The following is a 24,510-nucleotide window of genomic DNA, read 5'->3' on the forward strand; positions in this document are numbered from 1 at the left end:
AAGTACCCATAAGGAGAGCCCTGCTCCATCAGCCTGAAGCCCAGCTAGCGCAGCATCCTCTTTCCTGCAGTGACCAATCAGAAGCCTCCAGGAAGCCCACTATCAGGGCATCAGCACAGTAGCCTCCTCTTGCTGTTGCTCCCCAGCAGCTGGCATTCAAAACTTTGCTGCCTCTGATCCTGGAGGTGGTAATAATAATAATAATAATAATAATAATAATAATAAAATTATTTATACCCTGCCCTCCCCAGCCAAGGCAGGGCTCAGGGCGGCTAACAAGCAATAATAAAAACAAGTTGAATGAATACAACTTAAAAACAAGATTAAAATACAACATTAAAATATTGAAACATTAAAATATTAAAATGCAGCCTCATCACAGGAGGAGAAAGGAAAAAGGAAGAGGGGGAGGGAATCAAATTGGCTCCAAGCCAAAGGCCAGGCGGAACAACTCTGTCTTACAGGCCCTGCAGAAAGAAATCAGATCCTGCAGGGCCCTGGTTTCATGAGGCAGAGCGTTCCACCAGGCCAGAGCCAGTGTTGAAAGGGCCCTGGCTCTGGTTGAAGCTAATCTATATATATTATATAGATAATAAATTATAAATAAAATAATAAGTTTTATTTATACCCCGCCCTCCCTGGCCAAGACCGGGCTCAGGGCAGCTAACGCCAGGTATAAAAACAATTTATTAAAATAAAACTTAAAAACAAGATTAAAGAACAACATTAAAATGCAGCCTCATTTCAGTAGAAACTCAAATCAAAAACTTTTTGGGGATGAAAACGTCAAATCTTCACCAAGGCCCACTATCCAGACTGGTCCTACGTGGGCCAGAAAAAAGCCAGGGAAGTCCCCAAATAGGAGTTCCATCACAGAAAGAGAAAGGAAAAAGCGTTCCACCAGGCCGGAGCCAGTGTTGAAAAGGCCCTGGGCCTGGTTGAGGCTAATCTGACCTCCTTAGGGCCCAGGACCTCTAGGGTGTTGCTATTTATGGACCTTAATATGATATCCTTGGCATGACTAGTAACCATGTATAGACTTGTCCAATTCTCTCTCTCTCTCTCTCTCCTCCTCCTTGAAGTCCTGCAACTTGGGACTCATCTACACAGCTGCAAACAAAATGTTTTAAATGTGTTGTAAAGTGCAGTATACAAATGTGATGCTAGATGGCAACAGTGAGCTATGCAAAATTCAATGTCTTTTTCAAAACCTTTTTTTAGAAAGCATTTTCACAGCGTTTTTTTATACAGTATGTGCGTAGATTCCATCTTGGTGGCCATCACTGCCCCAGCTCAGGGGCAGAACGTCTGCTTTGCATGCAGGCAAGACAAGGGTCCAATCTCTTATTTCTAGCTAGGGCCAGGAGAGGTTTCTGTCTGAAACCCTGGAGAGCTGCTGTCGATCAGTGCAGACAATACAGGACTGACCTGAATAGATCAATGATCCAACCTGCGCTACAATTCTAGGAGCATGTGTGCCCTTCACGCATGTCCCTGAAAAACGAGATAGAAACTTATGCAGGACTCACATTGAGGGTTGTTCAGAAAATGTTTAAACGGTTGATTCAGACCACATCAAAGGTTTCTTTGGGCAGCCAAGAGAAGCACCCATTTATTATAAAACAACAAAGAAATTAATCATCAGCTGGATAATATGGTGCAGCATAAACATAAGGTCACAGGTGCATTTAAACCAATAGCTTAACGCAGTCATCTTCCTAGCCTAAAGAAATGAGAGACCCTAGTCTACAAGGAAAATTAAACACTGGAGTTATGTCACTCCTAGGAAATAAAGACTGCAAAATCTCTACCTACAATGTGATTGGCAAGGCTCTTGCCATGCCATTAATTTTGTTTTCATAACATTTATACACTGCTTGATTGTTTAAAAAACAACCACAACCACAACCTGAAAGTGGTTTATACATGTGAAATATGGTATATGGTAGAGTGGAGAGGAAATGTATATACCTGGGCGCATGTGTTTGCAATATTCCTTCCAGATGGGCTTCAAGATTATCATCTTGCCTACATGTGGGACAAATTCCAGCATGCAGGGAAGGGAACAAGCTTTATTTTACAAATCCCTAAGTGTCCTAAAGGGACGCGGGTGGCGCTGTGGGTTAAAGCCTCAGCGCCTAGGGCTTGCTGATCGAAAGGTCGGCAGTTCGAATCCCTGCGGCGGGGTGCCCTCCCGTTGTTCGGTCCCAGCGTCTGCCAACCTAGCAGTTCGAAAGCACTCTCGGGTGCAAGTAGATAAATAGGGACCGCTTACTAGCGGGAAGGTAAACGGCGTTTCCATGTGCGGCTCTGGCTCGCCAGAGCAGCGATGTCACGCTGGCCACGTGACCCGGAAGTGTCTCCGGACAGCGCTGGCCCCCGGCCTCTTGAGTGAGATGGGCGCACAACCCTAGAGTCTGTCAAGACTGGCCCGTACGGGCAGGGGTACCTTTACCTTTACCTTAAGTGTCCTAAATGAAGCCTACGAATGCAGCAGCGCTTGTTTGGAGTCACACTCATCCCTAAGGAAACTGATTTAACGGGTTTTCCTGGTTGCCAGAGGGTTTATCAATGCAAGCACCCTTCCAGTCTCTGCAATCAGAAAGCCTGTTGTTGCATTGTGTGCCACAAACTGGGTGAGGGCTATAGAGGGACTGGCTTTCTACTGCAATGCAAGCAAGACTGATGCCCTGATCCATTGCAACGGACCAAACAAAAGTCCGGAGAAGCGTTCTCCCATCGCATTTGGTATATGGCAGATTCCTATCTTCTAGGTGCAAGGATCCAGATATGGCAGAGAAGGAGCCAATCAGGTCAGGAGAGGCAGCTACAGAGGTTGCTGGACCCAGGTCCCAACTTTGAGTCTGACAACTCGGAGTTGAACCAGGACCACAAAAAGGCAGAACCTGGAGGCTCTGCCAAGATACCAGAACCCTCAATGCCCAGAGACTTTGTGTTCCGCAATGCTTGTTTGTAGGCACAGGGCAAGAGACCAGCTCAGAACTGACCCAATCTTTGGCTCCAGCCCCAGAGGTTGCCCCTTGAAGCTCTTCACTTTCCCAGGAACTGGCGGTGCTGCAATCAGTTGGATGTGCGATGCTATCAGACAAGTAGTCTGCACCCAATGGACCTGTCCAGGGTCCTGAAAGGCCTTTAGATGGCTGCTCTCTTTTTGTCCTCTTCCCTCAGGGATGGGGAACCTGTTCCCCAACAAAAAAAGAGCACAAGAATATTAAGAAAGGCCCTGCTGGATCAGGCCAATGACCCATCTAGTCCAGCTCCCTGTTCTCACAGTGGCCAACCAGATGCCCGTGGGAAGTCAGCAAACAGAGCCTGAGCACTTTCTCCTCCTGCAGTTTCCAGAAGGGTCTCCATTGTCTCCCAAGACACAACAGATGCCAACCAACCAACTTCTTATGTTCTTATATTCTCCCACACAGAGAACATCCATGGTGTCTCTTTCTCCCCTGTGGGTTCTCAGAGCTGAGCTGACAGTGAAGCTTCTCCCACACTAAAGACACCCACAGGGTGTGTCTCCTGTGTGACTTTTCCTCCAGTCCACCTAGGACGTCTCCCTCTTATGGGCTGAGTCATGAGGGCAGAGCTCTGAACAAAGCTTTGCTCATATTTGCCATACTTAAACCATCTTCATTTATTTCATTCAGGGCATTAGTGGCACTTTACTAGGGTGACTGGATGGGAAGGCAAAGCACACAACCGAGATGATATTTAAAGCACTTTTTAATCCCACCTCCAAAGTGTCTTACAAAACATTAAAAAAAACACAACCACACTAATAAAATATACAATTCAACAAGGAAGCAAGGGTCAGCATCCATTCAACAAAGTGCGTAACTCAAATACCACTTTGAAGTGGCACTTAAGTGCTAGCAGTATTATGGTTTGGGATTTCCGTAACTGAGCCCAGGATAAAAATTACATAAAAAACCATTTACTGCAACACTCATAAGTGGCCGCACTTGGAATACTGTGCAGTTTTGATCGCTGCTTCTTAATAAAAGGATATTGTACAGTTGGAAAGGGTGCAGGAATGACAACCAAAATGATTAGGGCAGGCATAGGCAAACTCGGCCCTCCAGATGTTTTTGGGACTACAACTCCCATCATCCCTGAGCACTGGTTCTGTTAGCTAGGGATGATGGGAGTTGTAGTCCCAAAAATCTGGAGGGCTGAGTTTGCCTGTGCCTGGATTAGGGGATTGGAGCAACTCCCCTACAAAGAAATATGACAACATTGGAGAGAGGGAATAAATAATTTTTGAGTTATAAATAAGGGGAAGATATGACTGAGGGTTCTAAAAATATGTGTGATGTCAAGGAAGTAGATGGGCTTCTCCCTTTGATAACTCAGGGTCATCCAATGGAACTGAATGGTATGAAATTCGGGGCCAATGGAAGCCTATGCTTCTTCACAGGGCAGACAGCTGCACCGTGGAATTCACTGCAGTAAGATGCAGTGGTGTCTGCCAACTGGGACAGCTTTAAAAGAGGATTAGACAAATCCATGAAAGATAAAGCAATCAACGGGTACTAGGAAGGGAGTCTAATTTCCAGGCTCCCAGGCAGCAGGCCTCTGAAGATCAGTTGCTGGGGAGTGACAAGGGCTGTCATGTCCATGCCCTGCTTGTAGGTTTCTCATAGACAGTTGGTTGGTCATTGTGAAGATCGGGAGGCTGAGAGCAGAGAGGCGTTTGTGGCCTGAGGCAGCAGGGCTCATTTCGTCTTCTCTTTATATGTACAGTGGTACCTCGGGTTACATACGCTTCAGGTTACAGACTCCGCTAACCCAGAAATAGTGCTTCAGGTTAAGAACTTTGCTTTAGGATGAGAACAGAAATCGTGCTCCGGCGGCGCGGCAGCAGTAGGACGCCCCATTAGCTAAAGTGGTCTTCAGGTTAAGAACGGTTTCAGGTTAAGTACCACCTCCGGAACGAATTAAGTATTTAACTCGAGGTACTACTGTAGAGAGCGAGAGCGCATGAAACACACTCTCCAACTGAGCTATCCAGGTTCCCTGCTTACACATGGAAGACCGTTACAGGTAGGTAGCCGTGTTGGTCTGCCATAGTCCAAATAAAATAAAAAAAATCCTTCCAGTAGCACCTTAGAGACCAACTAAGTTTCTTGGTATGAGCTTTCGTGTGCATGCACACTTCTTGGCTACGAAGGGTCGCCACAGGAGAAGGCATCCGTCTCTACCATTCGTGATAGTGTTCTTTCTTTTTTTGGGGGGGGGGTCACTTCGGTGCATTCTTTATGCTGAAAAGCGAGACAGCCAAACCAACCAGACCACCTTTGCTCGTGGTCCCACGATGAGCCTCAGCCGCCGATTGCCCGGAGCAGGCTCAACGCGCAGTTCCATCCTAAGAGTGCTTCTCAGAGGCAAGCTTAACCGGCTCCGATGGCCTTAAAAAGAAAACCCCTCCAGCCTCGCAGCACGAAAATGCACCGCGCGATTGGGTTCCCTTGCAAGCGCTTCCAAGTCTCATCCCGCCGGCGCACGAGGCCATCTTGCGGAGGCGGCCGGGCTGCGTGGAAAAGCCCTTGCGCGCCCAGCTCAGCTTCCCGGGCCTCCCTTGTCCGTAACGCAACATGGCGCTTCCCGGCGGGTCCCTTCAAACAATCCTTTGGAAGCCTAATATCCTGCCTTTCCCCCCAAAATATCCCGTCCCGCGCCTGCCTGGAGCCCCCCTCCCCGCGCCAAAGACCCCACGGCGGGCGCGGAAATGCGCGCTGCGCAAAAACGGCCGCCCTGTTTGGAAACATGGAGAGCGCCATGCTGTACGGACGAGGGCCGGGCGCAAGGGAAGGGTGGTTTCCCTGGGGTCGGGGGGGGGAGGATTTCCGTTTCCGCTTGGGCGGGGGTTGGAGGAGGTTGCAGCTGGAGCTGGAGGTAAATAGAGCGATTTTTTTTAAAAAAATATTTTTTGGGGGGGCCCCGTGGTTCCGGATTCCTTGCGCGCGCTTCCCCGGGAGGGGAACCCGGAGGCCGACGCAAAAGAGGGAGGGGATCCCCGCTGGAGGCGGCGCGTAGAGGCCCAGCGGGGAGAGGAGGGCGATAGCAGCTCGAGCCCGGGTTCAAAGGAGGGTGGTGGTCTCTTGGGCGCTGGCAGCCTCCCTTTCCTCGCCTCCGCCGAGGGAGCGACCGACCGCCGGGTGGTAGGGGTACTGGCAAGGGTGGGTGGTTCAGTCCCCGGAGAGGAAAAACAGCCCTTATTTAAGCGGAGAGTGCCGCAAAATTAATAATAATAATAATAATAATAATAATAATAATAATAATGGATAATTGAGATTTCACATAGGGCGCAGCTGAAGGCGAAAGGTAGCAACTTCAATTGACCATTTCCATACGGTGCTGCCAGTGTTTATGATGTCTGGCAGACGATGGGGGGGGTGGGTGGAAATAAGGACAGGTCCCTGCCCCGAGTAGGGTACAATCTACATATTGACCGGGGCTGGGGGAACTGGGGGAGGTGCAGGAGTGAGTGGATAAGGGAAGTACTACTACTAATATTTATTCCCCGCCAATCTGGCTGGGTTTCCCAAGCCACTCTGGGTGGCTCACAGCAAATATTCTTGGTTCAATTAGACATGTTTGGACTCTGCTTCTGCAGGGGAGAGGGCTGTTGAGGCATGCCCAATGCTTCATAGGATTTAAAAGGATTTGAAGATGGGCAGGGATGGTAGCGACAGAAAGGAAATTGAGGGGTGGTGATGAGGGTGACTGTCGTTTCTAGGCAGCTAGGGCAGTGGGATGTTTGTCCCGTCTCTTACTGCTTTATCTTCCATAATGATCAGAAGCCTTTCAAAAGTTATAGCAAAGCAGCTCTGAAGTTTATGCGGTTTTGATCTTGCAACTCAGAACGTACAAAGTGAGAAGCAGTTTAGGTCACAGGCAAATGATCTTGGTCCTGATAGCTCCAGCAGGCACTCTGTGTGTTCATAAATAAACAGATGATCTGATACGAACTGTGTGCTGTTGATTAGGAGCAGTAGATACAGGATTGAGCTGTGTGTCTCCAGTCACATGAACAATAGAGTTATTATGGCAACATGTGTTCCCAGAAGCCTAGAAATGAGTTCTTGGCATCTAGCAATCTGGAAAATGTGGATTATCTATCTTGGGCGCTGATATGTTTAGGGTGGGAGAGAATCAACGCTGATCAGGAACAAATTGTTAAATATTTAAACGTGATTAGAAATATTTTATGCATTGGGCTGCAAGCTCCCTGTGGCCTCTCCCACAACCTATTCCTATCTGTCGTTGTGTCAGATGCCTAGAAGAAAGCAATAAACATTTCTGGCAGAGCTTCAAACCTCTTATAGTTGTGGCAAGCGTGGCGATGTTCTTCATTGTGATATGTAACCATTGTGGCAAGAGATTATCTAGATACGGATCTGGTGGGCGGTTTCTGTATGCTTGCGTCACTTTTTGTTGAAGCCAGAATAACATTTTCAGGTGCCAGAGGTACATAGGTCCGAATTAAATTCCTAGGCATCGTTGCAATTTGTGGCGCAACCGGAATAAGATTGCAAATGTGTAAACGTACACAGAGTTTGCAGCTGGCCGAGTGGGATGTAGCTTTGCTGTTTGCTGCCTTTTACAATATGCATTGGGACGCGGGTGGCGCTGTGGGTTAAACCACAGAGCCTAGGACTTGCCGATCAGAAGGTCGGCGGTTCGAATCCCCGCGACGGGGTGAGCTCCCGTTGCTCGGTCCCAGCTCCTGCCAACCTAGCAGTTCAAAAGCACGTCAGAGTGCAAGTAGATAAATAGGTACCGCTCCGGCGGGAAGGTAAACAGCGTTTCCGTGCGCTGCTCTGGTTTGCCAGAAGTGGCTTAGTCATGCTGGCCACATGACCCGGAAGCTGTATGCCGGCTCCCTTGGCCAATAAAGCAAGATGAGTGCCGCAACCCCAGAGTTGGTCACGACTGGACCTAATGGTCAGGGGTCCCTTTACCTTTACCTTTTTACAATATGCATAGTTACCCAGTCTCTTTTTTCATTTCCTCCCCAGCCCAGCCTGCGCTTGACTGCTTCGGTTCTCTCGCCTTTGCTGCTGGATGCGGCCTTGGAGGAGGTGTCTTAAGGGTGTGCTGTAGATGAGGGGGTGGAGGATATGCCTGGTGGGGAATTTTCTCCACCCCCTCCGTGAGTGAGCAACTGTTGCTATGTGCCTCTCTCAGCACCTCCAGGACTAAAGCCCTTTTAAGCTCCTCAAAGAATCGCCTGGCATCCTTCCTTCCGTTCCGGGCAGCGCGTGGTCCCTGGAGGGTGCCCCATCGCTCTCCAGACCAGCGCTGCAAATTTCTGCCTGCTTCCCTTGCCAAATGCATCTTTGCAAACCCAGAAGCCCTGTGCCAATGCTCTCTGGATGGGCCTGGCGTTAGAATGGTGCCTGCATTTCTGTGACGAGGCCAAACTGCCCGGGTGAGGAGGCTGCAGAGGGGCGTCGGAGGCTGGGCATGGAGGACTCTGACCAGAGGTTGGTGCTGGGTATGAACATGGGTGATGGGCGGGAAACACCTCCCGGAGAGCTGAGGACGCCCACTGAAGAGGGCGAGGAGCAGAGGACACCCATGCCTGAAGCCATCTGTGACGGTGGCAGCGGTGATGCCAAAACTTCCCAGAGGAAAGAAGAGGAGCAGGAGGAAGAGGAGGAGCTTGACCCCCGCATCCAGGTAAGAACAATAACTGCTATTATTATTATTATTTTATATTTTATTTGTACCATGCCCATCTGACCTGGCGGCTTCCAGTATACACAGAAACACAATAAAACATCAAACATTAAAAACTTCCCAACACAGGGCTGCCTTCCGATGTCTTCTAAAAGTCAGAGAGTTGTTTATTTCCTTGACATCTGACGGGAGGGTGTTCCACAGGGTTGGCGCCACTACTGAGAATGCTCTCTGCCTGGTTCCCTGTAGCTTCACTTCTTGCAGTGAGGGAACTGCCAGAAGGCCCTTGGAGCTGAGCGATGGGGGTGGAGACGCTCCTTCAGGTATACAGAGCCGGGGCCATTTAGGGCTTTAAAAGTCAGCACCAACGCTTTGAATTGTGCTTGGAAACCAGTACGATTCTTCTTCATGCTTTCACGTGCCTGATGGCAGGCCTGGGAGGGGTCGTCATTCAGTTCTTCAGCGATTGCTCCATGTAAGCTTGCAATCTGGTTTGCTCTAAGGCTGTATTGAAAGTGTGGACAGAAACCAGTTGAACTACTGTGACTCGCCTCTTGGCCCTTCTGCCAGCGAGCCACTTAGCATTTCCAATCAAGCAGGAACAGAATGGCCCAATAGTGTGTTTGTTTTTTTCCTTTGCCGCAGGGCTAGTTGCCAGCATTTCTGTTTTAGTAAATGCAAAAATTCCTTTGAGCAAAAGTAAGCAGCAGTCAGTTTGGTTCTTGGCACCCACCCAGCGCAGCAACCCTGTGGAAGCTAAGTGGGTCCATTTACAGTCATGGGATGAACGGGGGACCATTAGCATTATTTATTGGTTTTCATACCCCGCCCTTCTTCCCCAAGGAGCCCAAGGCGGCAAGCAAATACACCATTTAAGAAGAAAAGCAAGGCGGAAACATTCCCAAACAGTTAAAAGCATTTCAGTTAAAAACATTCTGAAGGCTATTACAGATGAAAATGCTCGTCCATCCAGTGATCATGGGGTTGCCAGGAACAGTATGCTTCAGGCACCAGGAAGCTCCCTGCCCTTTTCCAAGTGGTACATTTCCCCCAGGAAAAACACCTTATCCATCTATTTCTGGGGGAGAGTACGGGAGCTTATTGCTGTTTACAGGCCTGGCAATTGCAACCCTCTGGTTGGTGTGACGACCGCTGCCATCTCATCCTCCCCCAGCCCTTCCTGCCATTTGGCGCTACTGCAGAGAGGAAATTACCGTATTTTTTGCTCTATAAGACTCACTTTTTCCCTTCTAAAAAGTAAGGGGAAATGTGTGTGCATCTTATGGAGTGAATACAGGCTGTGCAGCTATCCCAGAAGCCAGAACAGCAAGAGGGATTGCTGCTTTCACTGTGCAGCGATCCCTCTTGCTGTTCTGGCTTCTGGGCTTCAGATTTTTTTTTCTTGTTTTCCTCCTCCAAAAATTAGGTACGTCTTGTGGTCTGGTGCGTCTTATAGAGCGAAAAATATGGTAAATTGGGTGGGTGGGTAAAGGTAAAGGGACCCCCGACCATTAGGTCCAGGCATGGCTGACTTTGGGGTTGCGACGCTCATCTCGCTTTATTGGCTGAGGGAGCCGGCATACAGCTTCCGGGTCACGTGGCCAGCATGACTAAGCCGCTTCTGGAGAACCAGAGCAGCGCACGGAAACGCCGTTTACCTTCCCGCCGGAGTGGTACCTATTTATCTACTTGCACTTTGACGTGCTTTCGAACTGCTAGGTTGGCAGGAGCAGGGACCGAGCAACGGGAGCTCACCCCGTCGTGGGGATTCGAACCGCCGACCTTCTGATCGGCAAGTCCTAGGCTCTGTGGTTTAACCCACAGCGCCACCCACATGCCGGGTGGGTGGGTACCAGGCTTCAAATCTGCAGCCCAGTGGAAGGTAGGGACTGCACTCTGGATCTGTGTAGGGTTTTCCTTCTCCCACCTCCCCATCTGCTCCTCACTTCCCTTTTATAGCATGTGCAGAATAGCGGCTTGTATGCCTCCTTCCAGCAGCTCCTGCAGCCAGGCAGGTGCCAAATGTATTGTCCTGCTTTCTGGACCACATCAGTGAGGCCGAGAGCGGGGTCTTGTCCTCTGGGCAGCTCAGGACCTCCATAGACACTGCCCAGCCTTGCTCCCCAGGGACGTTACTTCAGTGCTGCTAAGTCAGTGGTTTGACTTCACCCCCGGAGGCACACTCCATTGTCTCTTGAGACTTCCTGGCATCTTGGGCATCCCAAGGTGAGGAGGGTGTTTTCTTTTTCTTTTCTTTTTTTTAATAACAATTTTATTACTTTTCAATTACAGTACAGTGGTACCTCGGGTTACATACGCTTCAGGTTACAGACTCCGCTAACCCAGAAATAGTGCTTCAGGTTAAGAACTTTGCTTCAGGATAAGAACAGAAATCGGGCTCCGGCAGCGCGGCAGCAGCAGGAGGCCCCAGAGGCTAAAGTGGTGCTTCAGGTTAAGAACAGTTTCAGGTTAACAACGGACCTCTGGAATGAATTAAGTACTTAACCCGAGGTACCCCCTGTAATCCAATAATAGCCTCATTATAACAATGCCAAATTTAATAATACTAATAATTGAGATACCAAATTATACAATTTAGATGGCCCTGCTCCACATGCTAGAATTGACGGTTTGATGATTTACTTTATTTCTGCATTGGTACATTTCAATTACGCTCCAGTCAAAATAACAGTCCCTTGTATTGCAACTGCAGTTTTAACAACTTCCATTCAACATTAAACAATTTATGCAACATTAAATGATTCATACGCCTACAGGCGAAGCATTCGGACTCTCTCCCTGTTCTTCCTGTGTGTGGCTATTATTCTGTCCCTAATGTTTCTTCCTGTCCTTTTAATATATTATGTCTGTCCGTTGCTGCTGTTCTCCATCATGCCTTGGGCTGACCTAGTGTCCCATTGTTGTTTCAGAAGTTCTCCATTGCTCCGTCCCTGCTTCATTGTTTTGCAACTTTAGCAGCAGGAGGATGTTTTCTAGCCCTGCTAACCTGCGATTCTTGAAGCCAAGGATGGGGGACCTTTTGTGGGCCCGCCAAAGGTTGTTGGACTACAACTCCCATCAATCCTGACCATTGACCATGCTGGCTGGGGTTGATGGGACTGCCAAGATGGCGGAGATTTCAAGACTGGACCTGAGTCCTTCTGTGTGCCATCTGCCTCTGCATTCAGGAATAGGAATTGGAGGCCTGACAATTTTTATTTCCTGCTTTTCCTTCCTTCTTTCCATCTATTCATTCTCTGCTGCCTTAGACCCCCAGTTTATATATACATATGCTCCATCTGTTAAGCAGAATATGTCCAGCAAGCAGCTGCATATAATTTTCTATCACTTATTTTGAGGGATGCAGGTTTCATCTTAGTGACAATTTGCATGTGTTTACAGGTAGTGCCAGGTACACACGCGGAACCTTTTCACAAGTTACAGAGCGTGTAGTTAAACTGCGGGATTTGCTCTTAAAAAGGAGGAGGAGGATTCATTGATTATATTGCTTTTCCCACCGAAGTATTTCAGAGCATCTTATGTAATAAAAATAGTAATGACAAAAAAGATTAAAGCCAAATATAAAAACAGAAATGAAACTGGGACATGATGATGATGATGACAATTAATTTTAAAAAAGTGCTCATCTAAGAAAATATAGAAATCAACACATTCCACTTAAGAGCATTAGCACAAAAAGAGACACGGCTATCAATGGCTACTCGCCACAATGGCCACACTCTAACTTCACTTTTGGAGGCAGTAAACTGAGAATAATTGTAATAATAACAACTTTTTATCTACAGTGGTGCCTCGCAAGATGAAAAGAATCCGTTCCGCAAGTCTTTTCGTCTTGCGTTTTTTTCGTCTTGCGAAGCAAGCCCATTAGCGGATTAGCGCTATTGGCAGTTTAAGGGCTATTAACGCCTATTAAAGGCTTAAGGGATTAGCGGTTTAGCTGCTAAAAGGCTTTTAGCAGCTTAGCGCTTCAGAAAAAGGGGTTTTGGAGCGAAAAAACCCCTCAAAAATTTTCGCCAATTTTCGTCTTGCGAAGCAAGCCCATAGGGAAATTCGTCTTGCGAAGCGCCTCTGCAAACGGAAAACCCTTTCCTCTTGCGGGTTTTCCGTCTTGCGAGGCATTCGTCTTGCGGGGCACCACTGTACTTGCACTGGTGTGCTTTCGAACTGCTAGATTGGCAGGAGCTGGGATAGAGCAACAGGAGCTCACCCCGTCGCGGGGATTTGAACCGCCAACCTTCTGATCGGCAAGCCCAAGGGGCTCAGTGGTTTAGACCACAGCGCCACCCACGTCCCTATTGCAAGTGGGGAGTCTGTAGCAGTCATGTGTTGCTTCTGGGCATCCCATTGGTTACTGGACTAGGTGAGCCAGTGGTCGGATCCAGCCACTTCCCTTGGGTTCTTATAAGCCTGCTAGGAAAGGGTTCAGGGGATGAAGGGGTGGAAGTTGTACAAATGTGTCCTTCTGCACTATGCTGGTGCCTGTCTTTTGAGTCGGCCTTTCTCTCTGACCACAGGAGGAGCTGGAGCACCTCAATCAGGCCAACGAAGAGATCAATCGAGTGGAGCTGCAGCTGGATGTGAGTAAGGCAGTACCCTCAAAGCAATTTCAGCATCCCTTCTGCTTCCGAACACTTCCTGCCTTCTGTCCCCTCCACGGAGGCTGCTTTATCCCTTGGCAAGTCAGCAGGCAGGGGTTCCCAGTTTCACTCACCGCCTGCACTGTGGCGTGTTTGGTAACTGGGGAGGGAAATTGCCCCTGCAGTTACTTAAATGTATAGGGATTGCACTGAAAATTGCCTTTTCGTGTGGGGTAATTTGTTCCCTCTACTAATGTGAGGGTGAAAGATCATTGCGGAAAAACAAAATAAAAGGAAAATATCAGCTAATAGGTACGACTCAGTTTAAGCTCTGTTTTCTGGCTTCTGTTTGGAGTCGTGTGCAGCTCATCCTTCCCCACGTAGACCTGCCTCGTACTTTGAGGACCACGGATGTAATAAGGTTACCGTGGTTCTATCCAGTGGCAATCAGCATGACCAAATTAGGTCCATTCATTTCAATGGGTCTGTTCTGAATATAAGTTACAGCCCCGTGTCTCAAGGCTGGTTGGTGGTTAGAGACTCCTGTTGTAGTGAAGAGAATCTGGCCTCAACCAGAGCCAGGGCTTTTTCAGCTGTGGCTCCAATTTGGTGGAATGCTCCGTCACAAGAGACTAGGGCCCTGCGGAACTTGACATCTTTCCGCAGGGCCTGCAAGACAGAGCTGTTCCACCAGGCCTTTGGCCAAGGCATAGTCTGACCCCCTCCTTTGGTAATCTTCACAGAACTCTAGCCCAATGGTTGCCATCAATTTGATTTGAACTGATTTTATAATGAATTGATTTTAGAATGCTGCATTATTTTACTGTTGTTAGCTGCTCTGAGCCCGGCTTCAGCTGGGGAGGGTGGGATATAAATAAATTATTATTATTATTATTATAAGTTGAGGTTGTCATAGGAGGGGCCTTGGGGGGCCCAACCCGCTGCTCAGTGTAGGATCTGCAGAGTGCAGCTGCAGCATCTCTGACAGGCAGCCGTCCAGCCTGCGGTTCAATGCCTTCAGGGAAGGAGAGCTCATCACAACCAGTAGCAGTCTGTTCCACAGCCAAACACTGCCTAGCATTAGGAAGCCTCCTCTTGATATTTAGTCGAAATGTGATGGGGTCGTGTTTGCTGCCTGTTTGCAATCTGCAGCTTCGTGCACCAGCAGTGCACCTCCATCAGGGCCCCACGGATGTGGGTGTGCAAAGTAACCCTGTGTTCCAGACACCCTGTGCGATCCGCCCTTGTGCATATATGACTGACGCAGCGCTTGAGCTCTGTGGGGCCAGCCACAGAGCTGCAGCCAGCACTGCAGCAACCTGTAAAATCCAGCTTAAGCATGCATTTAATGCAGGCTGATTCTTTCAACGCTGACGTACTTTGCGCCATTGGTTTCAACAGGAAGCCCGCACCACGTATCGGAGGATCTTGTCGGAGTCTGCCAGGAAGCTGAATGCTCAGGGCTCCCAGCTGGGGAACTGTATTGAGAAAGCACGCCCCTACTACGAGGCCAGGCGCTTGGCCAAGGAGGTATCTGTTAACATCTCCCTCTGTTTCACCCCTGAAGTTGCCATTATTCCTCGGCTGTTGTAGAGCAATAAATCTTTAAAGGATCCGATTTGGGGGTTCCAGAATTCTCTAAGCTTTATTTTGTGTCATAAATAACCACAAGTCATTGTCAAAAGTGGAAAGAAGCTGCCTCTATGAAAAGTCTCAGTAAACATTCCCATAAAAGTCCACAATGTGTCAAAAATAGTTTGCTTTTCCTTCGGAATTCCTGTTTTGCACATTGAACGCCACTCTGCGCTTGCTCATATTTCATTGGGTGCCAGGATTGGACACCCAGCCTCCCACCCAAAGCTGCTTCTTGTGAGCAAGCACAGTGATGGCCGATGTAGGTGCCTTTTCCTCATTTGTTTTGAGCGGGGAGGCCTGCACCATATTGTGGGCCCTTTCTGATCTTATAGATGGCAGCCATTTTGCATTGCCGCTCTCCCACAGTAGCCATTTTGTGACTGGTGCCCACGGCACTTTCTCAAAATTCTGCCTGGTTCCTATTGGCTGCTGACCCCTGTTCTGCTGCATCCCCTGTACCTAAGATTGGGGGCTAAAGGGAGTTGCCACAGGACAACTGATTTTATAAGCAGGATTTAAGCTGTTTTATGAATTATTTTGCGTGGGGGAGGAATGGATTGAAAGGCTCTTGGCAGGACCTTGGGTTTTTGAGCTGCTTCTGGCAGAAGGCCCATCCTTTACCTGTGAGGAATAATGTAAACACAATGCTATCAGCAACACGTAATCCTGTTTCCAGCTTTAAACAGCCGGGCATATCCTGTCCGGAATGGCTTACAGCAGTGTGGAGGACCAAAACCCACAATTAGCAGCTTCAGATAACATGAATGTCAATGGCTGACGTGACAATGATGATGTGGGTGTCTGTCAACATGAATAACTGTATACAAAACAAAACAAAATAGCCGACTTGCACTTAATTAAAACCCTACCCTGTGAGCACTGTTAGAAACTCAGATATATAATCTAATTGCGAAATGGCACTTTAAACCTAGGTTAAGGTCACCACAGTGGGATGAAGTCCCCCCCCCCGAATGGAGTTGTTTTATATTAATATTATTATTATTATTATTATTATTATTATTAATTTTCTATACCGCTTTATATTTTGAAGAATAAATCTCAAAAGTGGTTAACAACACATTAAAACATCAAATAAAACAATCCAGAATAACACAAATTCAAACTTCAAGGAAAATATTTCAGCTCCTTCTCCCCAGTTGCCAGCCTGGCATCCAGAGATCTCTGCATGGTTGTAATTGGTGGCAAAATGCTCCTGGCACCTGGCTAATTTCTAACACTGCCTGTCAGCGAAGAGGTATTCTGTTGCAGGCTCTTTTCTGATATGCTAGTTTTATATATGAAGAGATCTACTTTATTTAAAGTAAGGGAGCAGTCGAACGTGCCACCTCCATGTCTGAAGAGCTGCATCATGTAATTCTTTTCCCTGTGTGTTTCAAATCTCCACCTTTCCCTCCTCTCTGATTATAACTCTATGTCAAGGCTGGCCAATGTGGTGTCCTCATGCCTGACCGCTGGGACTGATGGGTGTTGGAGTCCAACAGCACCCAGAGGTGGCCTCACATTGGCTAACCCTGCTCTAGCTAGTGTGAGTGAGAGAATTGGGGCGAGGGAGTGCTTAAAACAAGGGGAGAGGGGTGTATGTGTGTTCTGGGGGGAAACAAAAGCTTGGGGGATTTTTAATGGAATTTTTGTTTGCGTTGCGTTTCTCTCCTCCACAGGCACAGCAAGAGACCCAGAAGGCTGCCCTGCGGTACGAGCGAGCCGTCAGCATGCACAACGCGGCCCGGGAGATGGTTTTCGTGGCTGAGCAGGGGGTCATGGCTGATAAAAACAGGCTGGACCCCACCTGGCAGGAGATGCTCAACCACGCTACGTGCAAGGTGAGGGGAAAGGCCTACAAGAATTGGGAGCCTGCAACCCTGCGGATGTCATCAGACTCTTGTCTCCCATCAGCCCCCAGCCAGCACAAGTCAACACTCAGGGTTGGTGGCAGCTGTAGTCTGGCCAGATTCAGGGGTGATGGTGGCCCACCAACATTGAAAGGACTGGAAGTCCCTCCAGTGGGGTAGTGGTCTGGAGTCACGGGAGGTTGAAGGCCTGTTGCTATTTCCGGAGCAGGGTCCGTCCCTGTCTTCGGTGTCTTAGAGCCACCCAGCCAGCATGGAAGGGGAGCTTTTTAGTCTTTGGTTGCCCCAAAGATAGGATTTGGGGATGCTGGAAGCGCAAGGTGCTTCATTTTCAAGACAACGGTGTGCAAATTCTGTGACATTCAGTGGACCTTCGTGGAAAACGCAGCTCAGAGCACTCTTAAGGAAGATACGGAGCACTCCAAATCATGTGCCTGTTTACGTGCACATAAAACAGCAGATTTAGCTGAAAGGCAACACGTGGAGATCTGCACCGATCGTTGCAGGACACCTCTCATTGTTACTGTATAATTATCAGATTATTGTCTAATATTAGAAGGCGGCTTGGCTGTGAATATCATAAAAAGACCCTGCACTCCTAAATTTGCCACTATGCCGCTGGATACAGATCATACCATCCAACACACTGTAATAATAATACAGTGGTACCTTGGGTTACATACGCTCCAGGTTACAGACGCTTCAGGTTACAGACTCCACTAACCCAGAAATAGTACCTCGGGTTAAGAACTTTGCTTTGGGATGAGAACAGAAATCGTGCTCCGGTGGCGCAGCAGCAGTGTGAGGCCCCATTAGCTAAAGTGGTGCTTCAGGTTAAGAACAGTTTCAGGTTAAGAACGGACCTCCAGAACGAATTAAGTTCTTAACCCGAGGTACCACAATAATAATAATAATAATAATAACAACAACAACAACAATAATTTCTTATACCTTGCCCATCTGACTGGGTTGCCTCAGCCACTCTGGATAGCTTCCAACAAAAAGACAATTCTTGATTAAACATTAAAAACTTTCCTAAACAGGGTTGCCTTCAGATGTCTTCTAAAAGTCAGATAGTTGTTTATTTCCTTGATATCTGATGGGAGGGTGTTCCACAGGGCCGGCGCCACTACCAAGAAGGCCCTGTGCCTGGTTCCATGTAGCTTCACTTCTTGTAGTGAGGGAACCACCAGAAGGCCCTTGGAGCTGGACCTCAGTGTCCGGACTGAGCAATGGGGGCGGAGACGCTCCTTCAGGTGCACACAGGGCTGAAGTTAGTAAGGTTGGGAGAGTCCACACACCACTCGCATCTCTGCCAACTGGAGGAAGAGGGAAAGAGGAATGGCAGATGAAGATGATGGACTTTTCGGAGCTAACCGACCTGACCGGAAGAGTCCGTGACCAGAAGGAGGAGGAGCACCAGAAAGAATGGAAGAACTTCAAAGATTATTTACCGTATTTTTCGCCCCATAGGACGCACCGGCCCATAGGACGCACCATGTTTTTTGGGGGGGGAATAAAGAAAATTTTTTTTATTTCCCCCTCAGGCGCTTGTGGGGCCAGGAGCGGGGAGAAGCGCTTTTCTCCCCACCGCCAGCCTTCACATCAGGTCCGGGGACAGGGGGAAGACTCGCTGCGCCTCCCCACTGTCCCGGGAGCTTGTGGGGCAGGCAGCGGGGAGAAGCGCTTTTCTCCCCGCCGCCAGCCTTCACATCAGGTCCGGGGACAGCGGGAAGACGCGCCGCGCCTCCCAGCTGTCCCCGGAGCTTGCGGGCAGGCAGCGGGGAGAAGCGCTCTTCTCCCCACCGCCTGCATGCAGAACAGGTCCGGGGACAGCGGGAAGACGCGCCGCGCCTCCCCCCTGTCCCCGGAGCATGCGGGGCAGGCAGCGGGGAGAAGCGCTCTTCTCCCCACCGCCTGCATGCAGAACAGGTCCGGGGACAGCGGGAAGACGCGCCGCGCCTCCCCCGTCCCCGGAGCTTGCGGGGCAGGCAGCGGGGAGAAGCGCTCTTCTCCCCGCCGCCAGCCTTCACGTCAGGTCCGGGGACAGGGGGAAGACGCGCCGCGCCTCCCCCCTGTCCCCGGAGCTTGCGGGGCAGGCAGCGGGGAGAAGCGCTCTTCTCCCCGCCGCCAGCCTTCACGTCAGGTCCGGGGACAGGGGGAAGACTCGCCGCGCCTCCCCCCTGTCCCCGGAGCTTGCGGGGCAGGCAGCGGGGAGAAGCGCTCTTCTCCCCGCCGCCAGCCTTCACGTCAGGTCCGGGGACAGGGGGAAGACGCGCCGCGCCTCCCCCCTGTCCCCGGAGCTTGCGGGGCAGGCAGCGGGGAGAAGCGCTCTTCTCCCCGCCGCCAGCCTTCACGTCAGGTCCGGGGACAGGGGGAAGACGCGCCGCGGCTCCTCGCTGTCCCCGGAGCTTGAGGGGCTGGCGGCGGGGAGAAGCACGCATCTCCCCGCCGTCAGCCTCTAAACCACATAGGGAGACAGCGGGATGGCGGCGTTCCGCCTCCCTGCTGTCCCCCGACCTTGTGGGGCTGGCGCTGCGGCTCTCCTGAAGCCTGGAGAGCGAGAGGGGTTGGTGCGCACCGACCCCTCTCGCTCTCCAGGCTTCAGCGAAAGCCTGCATTCGCCCCATAAGACGCACACACATTTCCCCTTCATTTTTGGAGGGGAAAAAGTGCGTCCTATAGGGCGAAAAATACGGTACTTAAATATGCTAAGATAAATTAATTAGAAATACTTGCAAAAAAATAGATAGACAAAGGATTTAAATATGTGAAGTTACAGAATATTATGTTTAAAGCAGATGAAAAGAAACAAAGGTGTTAAGAGGATTAAGTAAATTTTATGAGATTTTGTTTTGGAAATCCGTTACAATGATATATAATGAAATTCAGTCAAGGGAAGTTTCTTAACAATGTTATCAAGATTGGATTAAGTACAGTTATGATGTATGTTTGTTTAAAATTTTGGGAAATTAATTAAAAAAATGGGGGAAAAAATAGAGGAAGAGGGAAAGAACTGGTTGCTGGGGAAGACAAAGTGACGGCAGAGTGGGTGGGAGGTTGTTCCCAGTGTGAGCTTTCAAGGCCTGGAGAGCATCCTCGCTCTGACTTGCCCCTTTCCCTCCCTTCAGGTGAACGAGGCTGAAGAGGAGCGCCTGCGAAGCGAACGGGAGCACCAGCGTGTCACCCAGCTCTGCCAGCAGGCTGAGGCCAAGGTGCAGTCGCTGCAGAAGTCCTTGAAGCGGGTCATTGTGAAGAGCAAGCCCTACTTTGAGCTGAAGGCCCAGTTCAACCAAATCCTTGAGGTGAGACCTTCCTCTGGGTCCTAGGACTCGCCCCACCCAGGCAGCCTTTGTGCCCTTAACAAACGACAGCTCCCAGAATCCTTTGTTGGGGGGAGCCGCGACTGTTTAAAGTGGGTGCCTGGGGGTTTAAATGCATGGTGTGTTGAAAATGTTGTCTATAAGAATAAAAGAAAATTATTATAAATTACCGCTCTATAAGACGCACCTAGTTTTTGGAGGAGGAAAACAAGAAAAAAAATATTCTGAATCTCAGAAGCCAGAACAGCAAGAGGGATCGCTGCGCAGTGAAAGCAGCAATCCCTCTTGCTGTTCTGGCTTCTGGGATAGCTGCACAGCCTGCATTCGCTCCATAAGACGCACACACATTTCCCCTTACTTTTTAGGAGGGAAAAAGTGAGTCTTATAGAGCAAAAAATACGGTAGTTTGGAGATGGTATTTAACACCAGTCAGATTAAATCAAACAAGCAAGGAATATTTGGTGTTATGTTGGAAGGGATGCCAGGAAACAGGGAATTATGTTCACATGTGGTGGGGGTGTAAATATGTACATTTTTTATTTTTTATTTTTTATTGGCAAAGGGTGTTTAAGGAGATAACAAATAAATCACTGGGTTAAAGCTGATCGAATGTCCAGAGGTAGCATTATTATCAATTTACAATGGAGTGGAAGGCTCGCAGGCTATGAAGGACTGGCTCACAAATTTATTGACAGCTGCACAAATTATTCTACATGGAAGTGGAAGGAGCAAGCAGAATATAAAATAGAAGAATGGTATAAAGAGGCGTGGGATATAGCTATTAATGATAAATTAACCCATGCCGTTAAGGTAGGACATGGCATATACAGAAAAAATGAGTTTGGGAAGACATAGAAGCTGTTTGTAGAATGTGTACTGTTAAAACGGAAAGGGGTCAAACCATCCAGTGGCGTAGCGTGGGTTGTCAGCACCCGGGGCAAGGCAAGTAATTTGCACCCCCTAACCCGTGGATTTGCGCCCCCTAACCCTAACCCCCAGATGTTGCGCCCAGTGCGGCCGGCCCCCCCTGCACCCCCCACGCTACGCCACTGAAACCATCGCACGAGGTGTTGAAATTTTGGGAGGTTGGATAGTTACAATGGAATGGTCTTGTGGGTGAGGTACACATTTTTATTCTTATTTATTTACTTTGTCAAAGTAAAATTAAAAAAACCAACAAAAATAAATTGAAAGCATTTCCAGTGAAAATAAAAGCCTGGTTGGTGTGCATGTTGGCTTAATGCTTCACCTGTTCCTTCTCTTTGCCTTTCAGGAGCACAAGGCCCGGGTGACGTCCCTGGAGCAGCAGGTGGGCCAGGCCAAGATGCGCTACTCTGTGGCCTTGCGCAACCTGGAGCAGATCAGCGAACAGATCCACGCCCGGAGGCTCCAGCGCCTGGTGGGCCGGAGGGCTTCCCCGGTGGGCGCCGAGGCCAGCCCGGCGCTGCTCTACGGGGCGATGGCGCTGCCTCCCGAGCCAGCCGCCTCCTCCGACACGCTCTCGGTGCTCAGCTTCCAGACCATCGCCTCCGACCTGCAGAAATTCGACTCGGTGGAGCACCTGCTGGGGCTGTCCGACGCCGCCAGCCTCAACAGCGACGAGCTGGAGGAGCGGGAGCAGCGCCGCGAGGGCCAGCCCCACCCCTTCAAGCACCACCGCAGCATCAGCCTCTGACATGCCCCCATCACCCCCGCTCTCTGCCGCAGTCCCTTTCGCCCCCGACCTCCTGGGGAAATGGGGAGAAGGAGGGATTGGGCACGAAAGGAATGATCACGCAGAGAAAGGCAGGTCTTGGGAGCGCATTGGTCTGAAGTGCGGCCGTGGGGCTGAATTTTCCCCACAATTTGCAGCCTTTGGCACAACCCAGACGCCCTGCCGTCCCCTGCACACCCAGGCCCCAGTTGCTTGGAAACTTCGAGCATTTTGCTGGCCCCCATTCATCGAGCCACCATTTCCCCCACCCCTTATTTCCCCCTCTCCCCTCCCCACCAGCATGCACCTGTTTCCTGGGAGCACTGTATGCTGGGGACAATTCTGCGCCCCTGCACATTTCACCTTAGGTTTGTTGGCTTATTAGCGACACCATCATCTTTCTCCAGGTGGGCTGGAGCGCTTGAAACGGAGGGAAGAAAAGCAGGGAAGGATGCAGGAAAGAAACAATGCTGCTGCTTCGTTCTCTCTCTTTTTACATGATTTGTTTTGGGTGGCTGAGTAGGTGTTGAGAAGACGACTTTTTAAAAACCTCTGTCTGCATTTTAGAGAACCACCCCAGTCTGCTTTCATTGGATTGCCACCACAGACTGCGATATAGGAAAATATCCTTTTTTAAAAAAGAAACGGAACTCTTGCGCTCCCTATGGGGCTTTTTTTTGACATACACTACAGTAAAATGAGGCATGCCATTCATTTATCTCGCCCCAGCAACAGATATATAACGACAGGCACCAGTCTCTTTATAGCTTCTCCAGCGTGTAGACACGTGATCTGCTCTCGGTGCAGAAGCTGGGGGGAGAGACTGGCAGCCTGAGGGTGCCTTTCAGCGCTACCACGAGAGAAGACAGGCGGCAGGAGGCTCCCTCCATTGAGACATCTCCTACCTATCTAACCCACTTGGTGCATCCCTGTTTGCCCCAGCCAAAAGATGGGAGGTACTTTTGCTCCATGGCGATGACATTTGCACTAATTTAAGTAGCAAAAGGTGGGTCTGGAAAGCATTTCTCTCTTCTCCCTCCTCAGTGGTCTCCACAGGCCCCCGTGTCTCTGTTTTCTGGGGATGGGGGCGGTTTTGGCCTCTCAGAACAAATTTGCTAGACCTTGGCTGTGATGAGAACCAGTTGCTGGTTTGAGGCAGCCTGATAGCGACTCTGTGTGTGTGCGCGTGGGTGTTTGTATGACCGGCTTCTGATGTGTATTTTATTTAAAGTAAAGTTTATGCCCTATCAAAAGAACCTTTCCTCTCTTTCTTTCTGTTTGGTGTTTTGTTTTTTGCCAAGTACACACAGATCCCATATTCAGTCGCTCATTATGCACAAATTCACTTATCCAAACTTGAATTAACACCCAAACTTCGCTATACACACCATAGATTCAGAAATCCAAACAGCCAGACCTGCATGTAGTACTGTAAACAAATAAGCAACCTTAAACAAGTCTCACTTTTGTGTGTGTGCAGTCATTTTGCCAGAAACCATGAGGTGGGAAGGGGAGGTAAGGGGATAGATCAGACAAATGAGAGCATTTCTCCCTTGTTTGCCTTTTGTAAAGTTTCAGAGGGTTTTCCTGGTTCCCACCCCCCCTCACACTGGGGTTGAAATTCTATGGTCGGGAACGCATTAAAAATTTCCCCATAGGAATAAATGGAAATCATTGACTCATTATGCAAACGCTCACCTAACAAACGATTTCCTGAGAAATCGTTTGCACTGCCTACCCACCAAGTCAAGGTGCCCAAAGCCAGGCAAATTGTTTTGGCACTTTGTGCAGAAAATCCTTCAAACGCCTCTCCCTGGTCCTCCGGCAGTAAAAATATATTCATATATAGTAGTATACTTAAGAGTTTGCTGACACAAATCCGGCAACCCGATTCTTGTGTGACACAAACTCTGCGTAGGAAACAGCCATGTTCCTATAACTGTGCAGCACCTTTGTTGAGCTTTCTTTAAATAGCTGTGTTTCTGTGCTTGCTCATGTCTTTCTGAAATTACCCCTTACCTTCCTAGAAAGACCACCTTCACCTTCCGGTTTCTGCACAAAAGCATTCTTAATCAGTCCTGGTTGTATAACAAACTTCCAGTCTTGTTCCCAAAGGGAAAAAAGCTAATGAAGCGCACAAGATGTTAGGTTCATTGCATTTCACACCCATATAAGCACAGTGTTCTCCACAAAAGCAATAGAACGACATTTCCAAGTTGATCCGGGAGTACAGGCGATGAGTGTGTGCGACAAAAGCGAAGGAGCATATACAATAAAAGATAGAAATCTCAGTATCACTGTTATATTTGCCTCCTAATATTGCAGCACTAACACCTCAGCGGCCACTCTCACAGAGAGAGCCCGGTCCATAATTCCAGCTGCAACCTTTGGGATGTTCCTGATGAGCGGACAGATAAATTCTTTGTTTTAGTCCCCACACTGAAATATCTGGGTGAAGTCTCGAGGCGGCTTTAGGATGGTGCAGTCCAGCCAAAGGGCCCCATCTTCCTACGTCCTCTGAGGAACAAACGGGAGCTCACCTCACACTGTTCGGAAGAGGGCAGAAGTGCAAGGAGGGCCCCAAATTCTTCCTCGAGCAAAAATGCTCCAACCATTGCAATATGTATCACTTGACATGCCAACCAACAGTTCCTCCAGACAGGGCGATTCCCTCTTCAGTGAAGCAGCAT

The 24,510-nt window shown here is 49.1% G+C and overlaps 1 protein-coding gene across 1 annotated transcript; it reads left to right on the forward strand.

Moving 5' to 3' along the window:
- The first annotated feature begins 5,843 nt into the window (after positions 1 to 5,843).
- Positions 5,844 to 23,076, forward strand: SH3BP5L (SH3 binding domain protein 5 like). The gene is made up of 7 exons (XM_083426399.1): positions 5,844 to 5,913; positions 8,040 to 8,703; positions 13,239 to 13,301; positions 14,703 to 14,831; positions 16,616 to 16,777; positions 19,936 to 20,109; positions 21,401 to 23,076. Exons 2-7 carry the CDS (start codon positions 8,488 to 8,490, stop codon positions 21,800 to 21,802), a joined length of 1,146 nt encoding a protein of 381 aa, XP_083282525.1. The 5' UTR covers positions 5,844 to 5,913; positions 8,040 to 8,487; the 3' UTR covers positions 21,803 to 23,076.
- The last annotated feature ends 1,434 nt before the right edge of the window (positions 23,077 to 24,510 follow it).

This window comes from Podarcis tiliguerta, assembly GCF_965153285.1.
Source record: "Podarcis tiliguerta genome assembly, chromosome: 2".
NCBI lineage: Eukaryota > Metazoa > Chordata > Lepidosauria > Squamata > Lacertidae > Podarcis > Podarcis tiliguerta.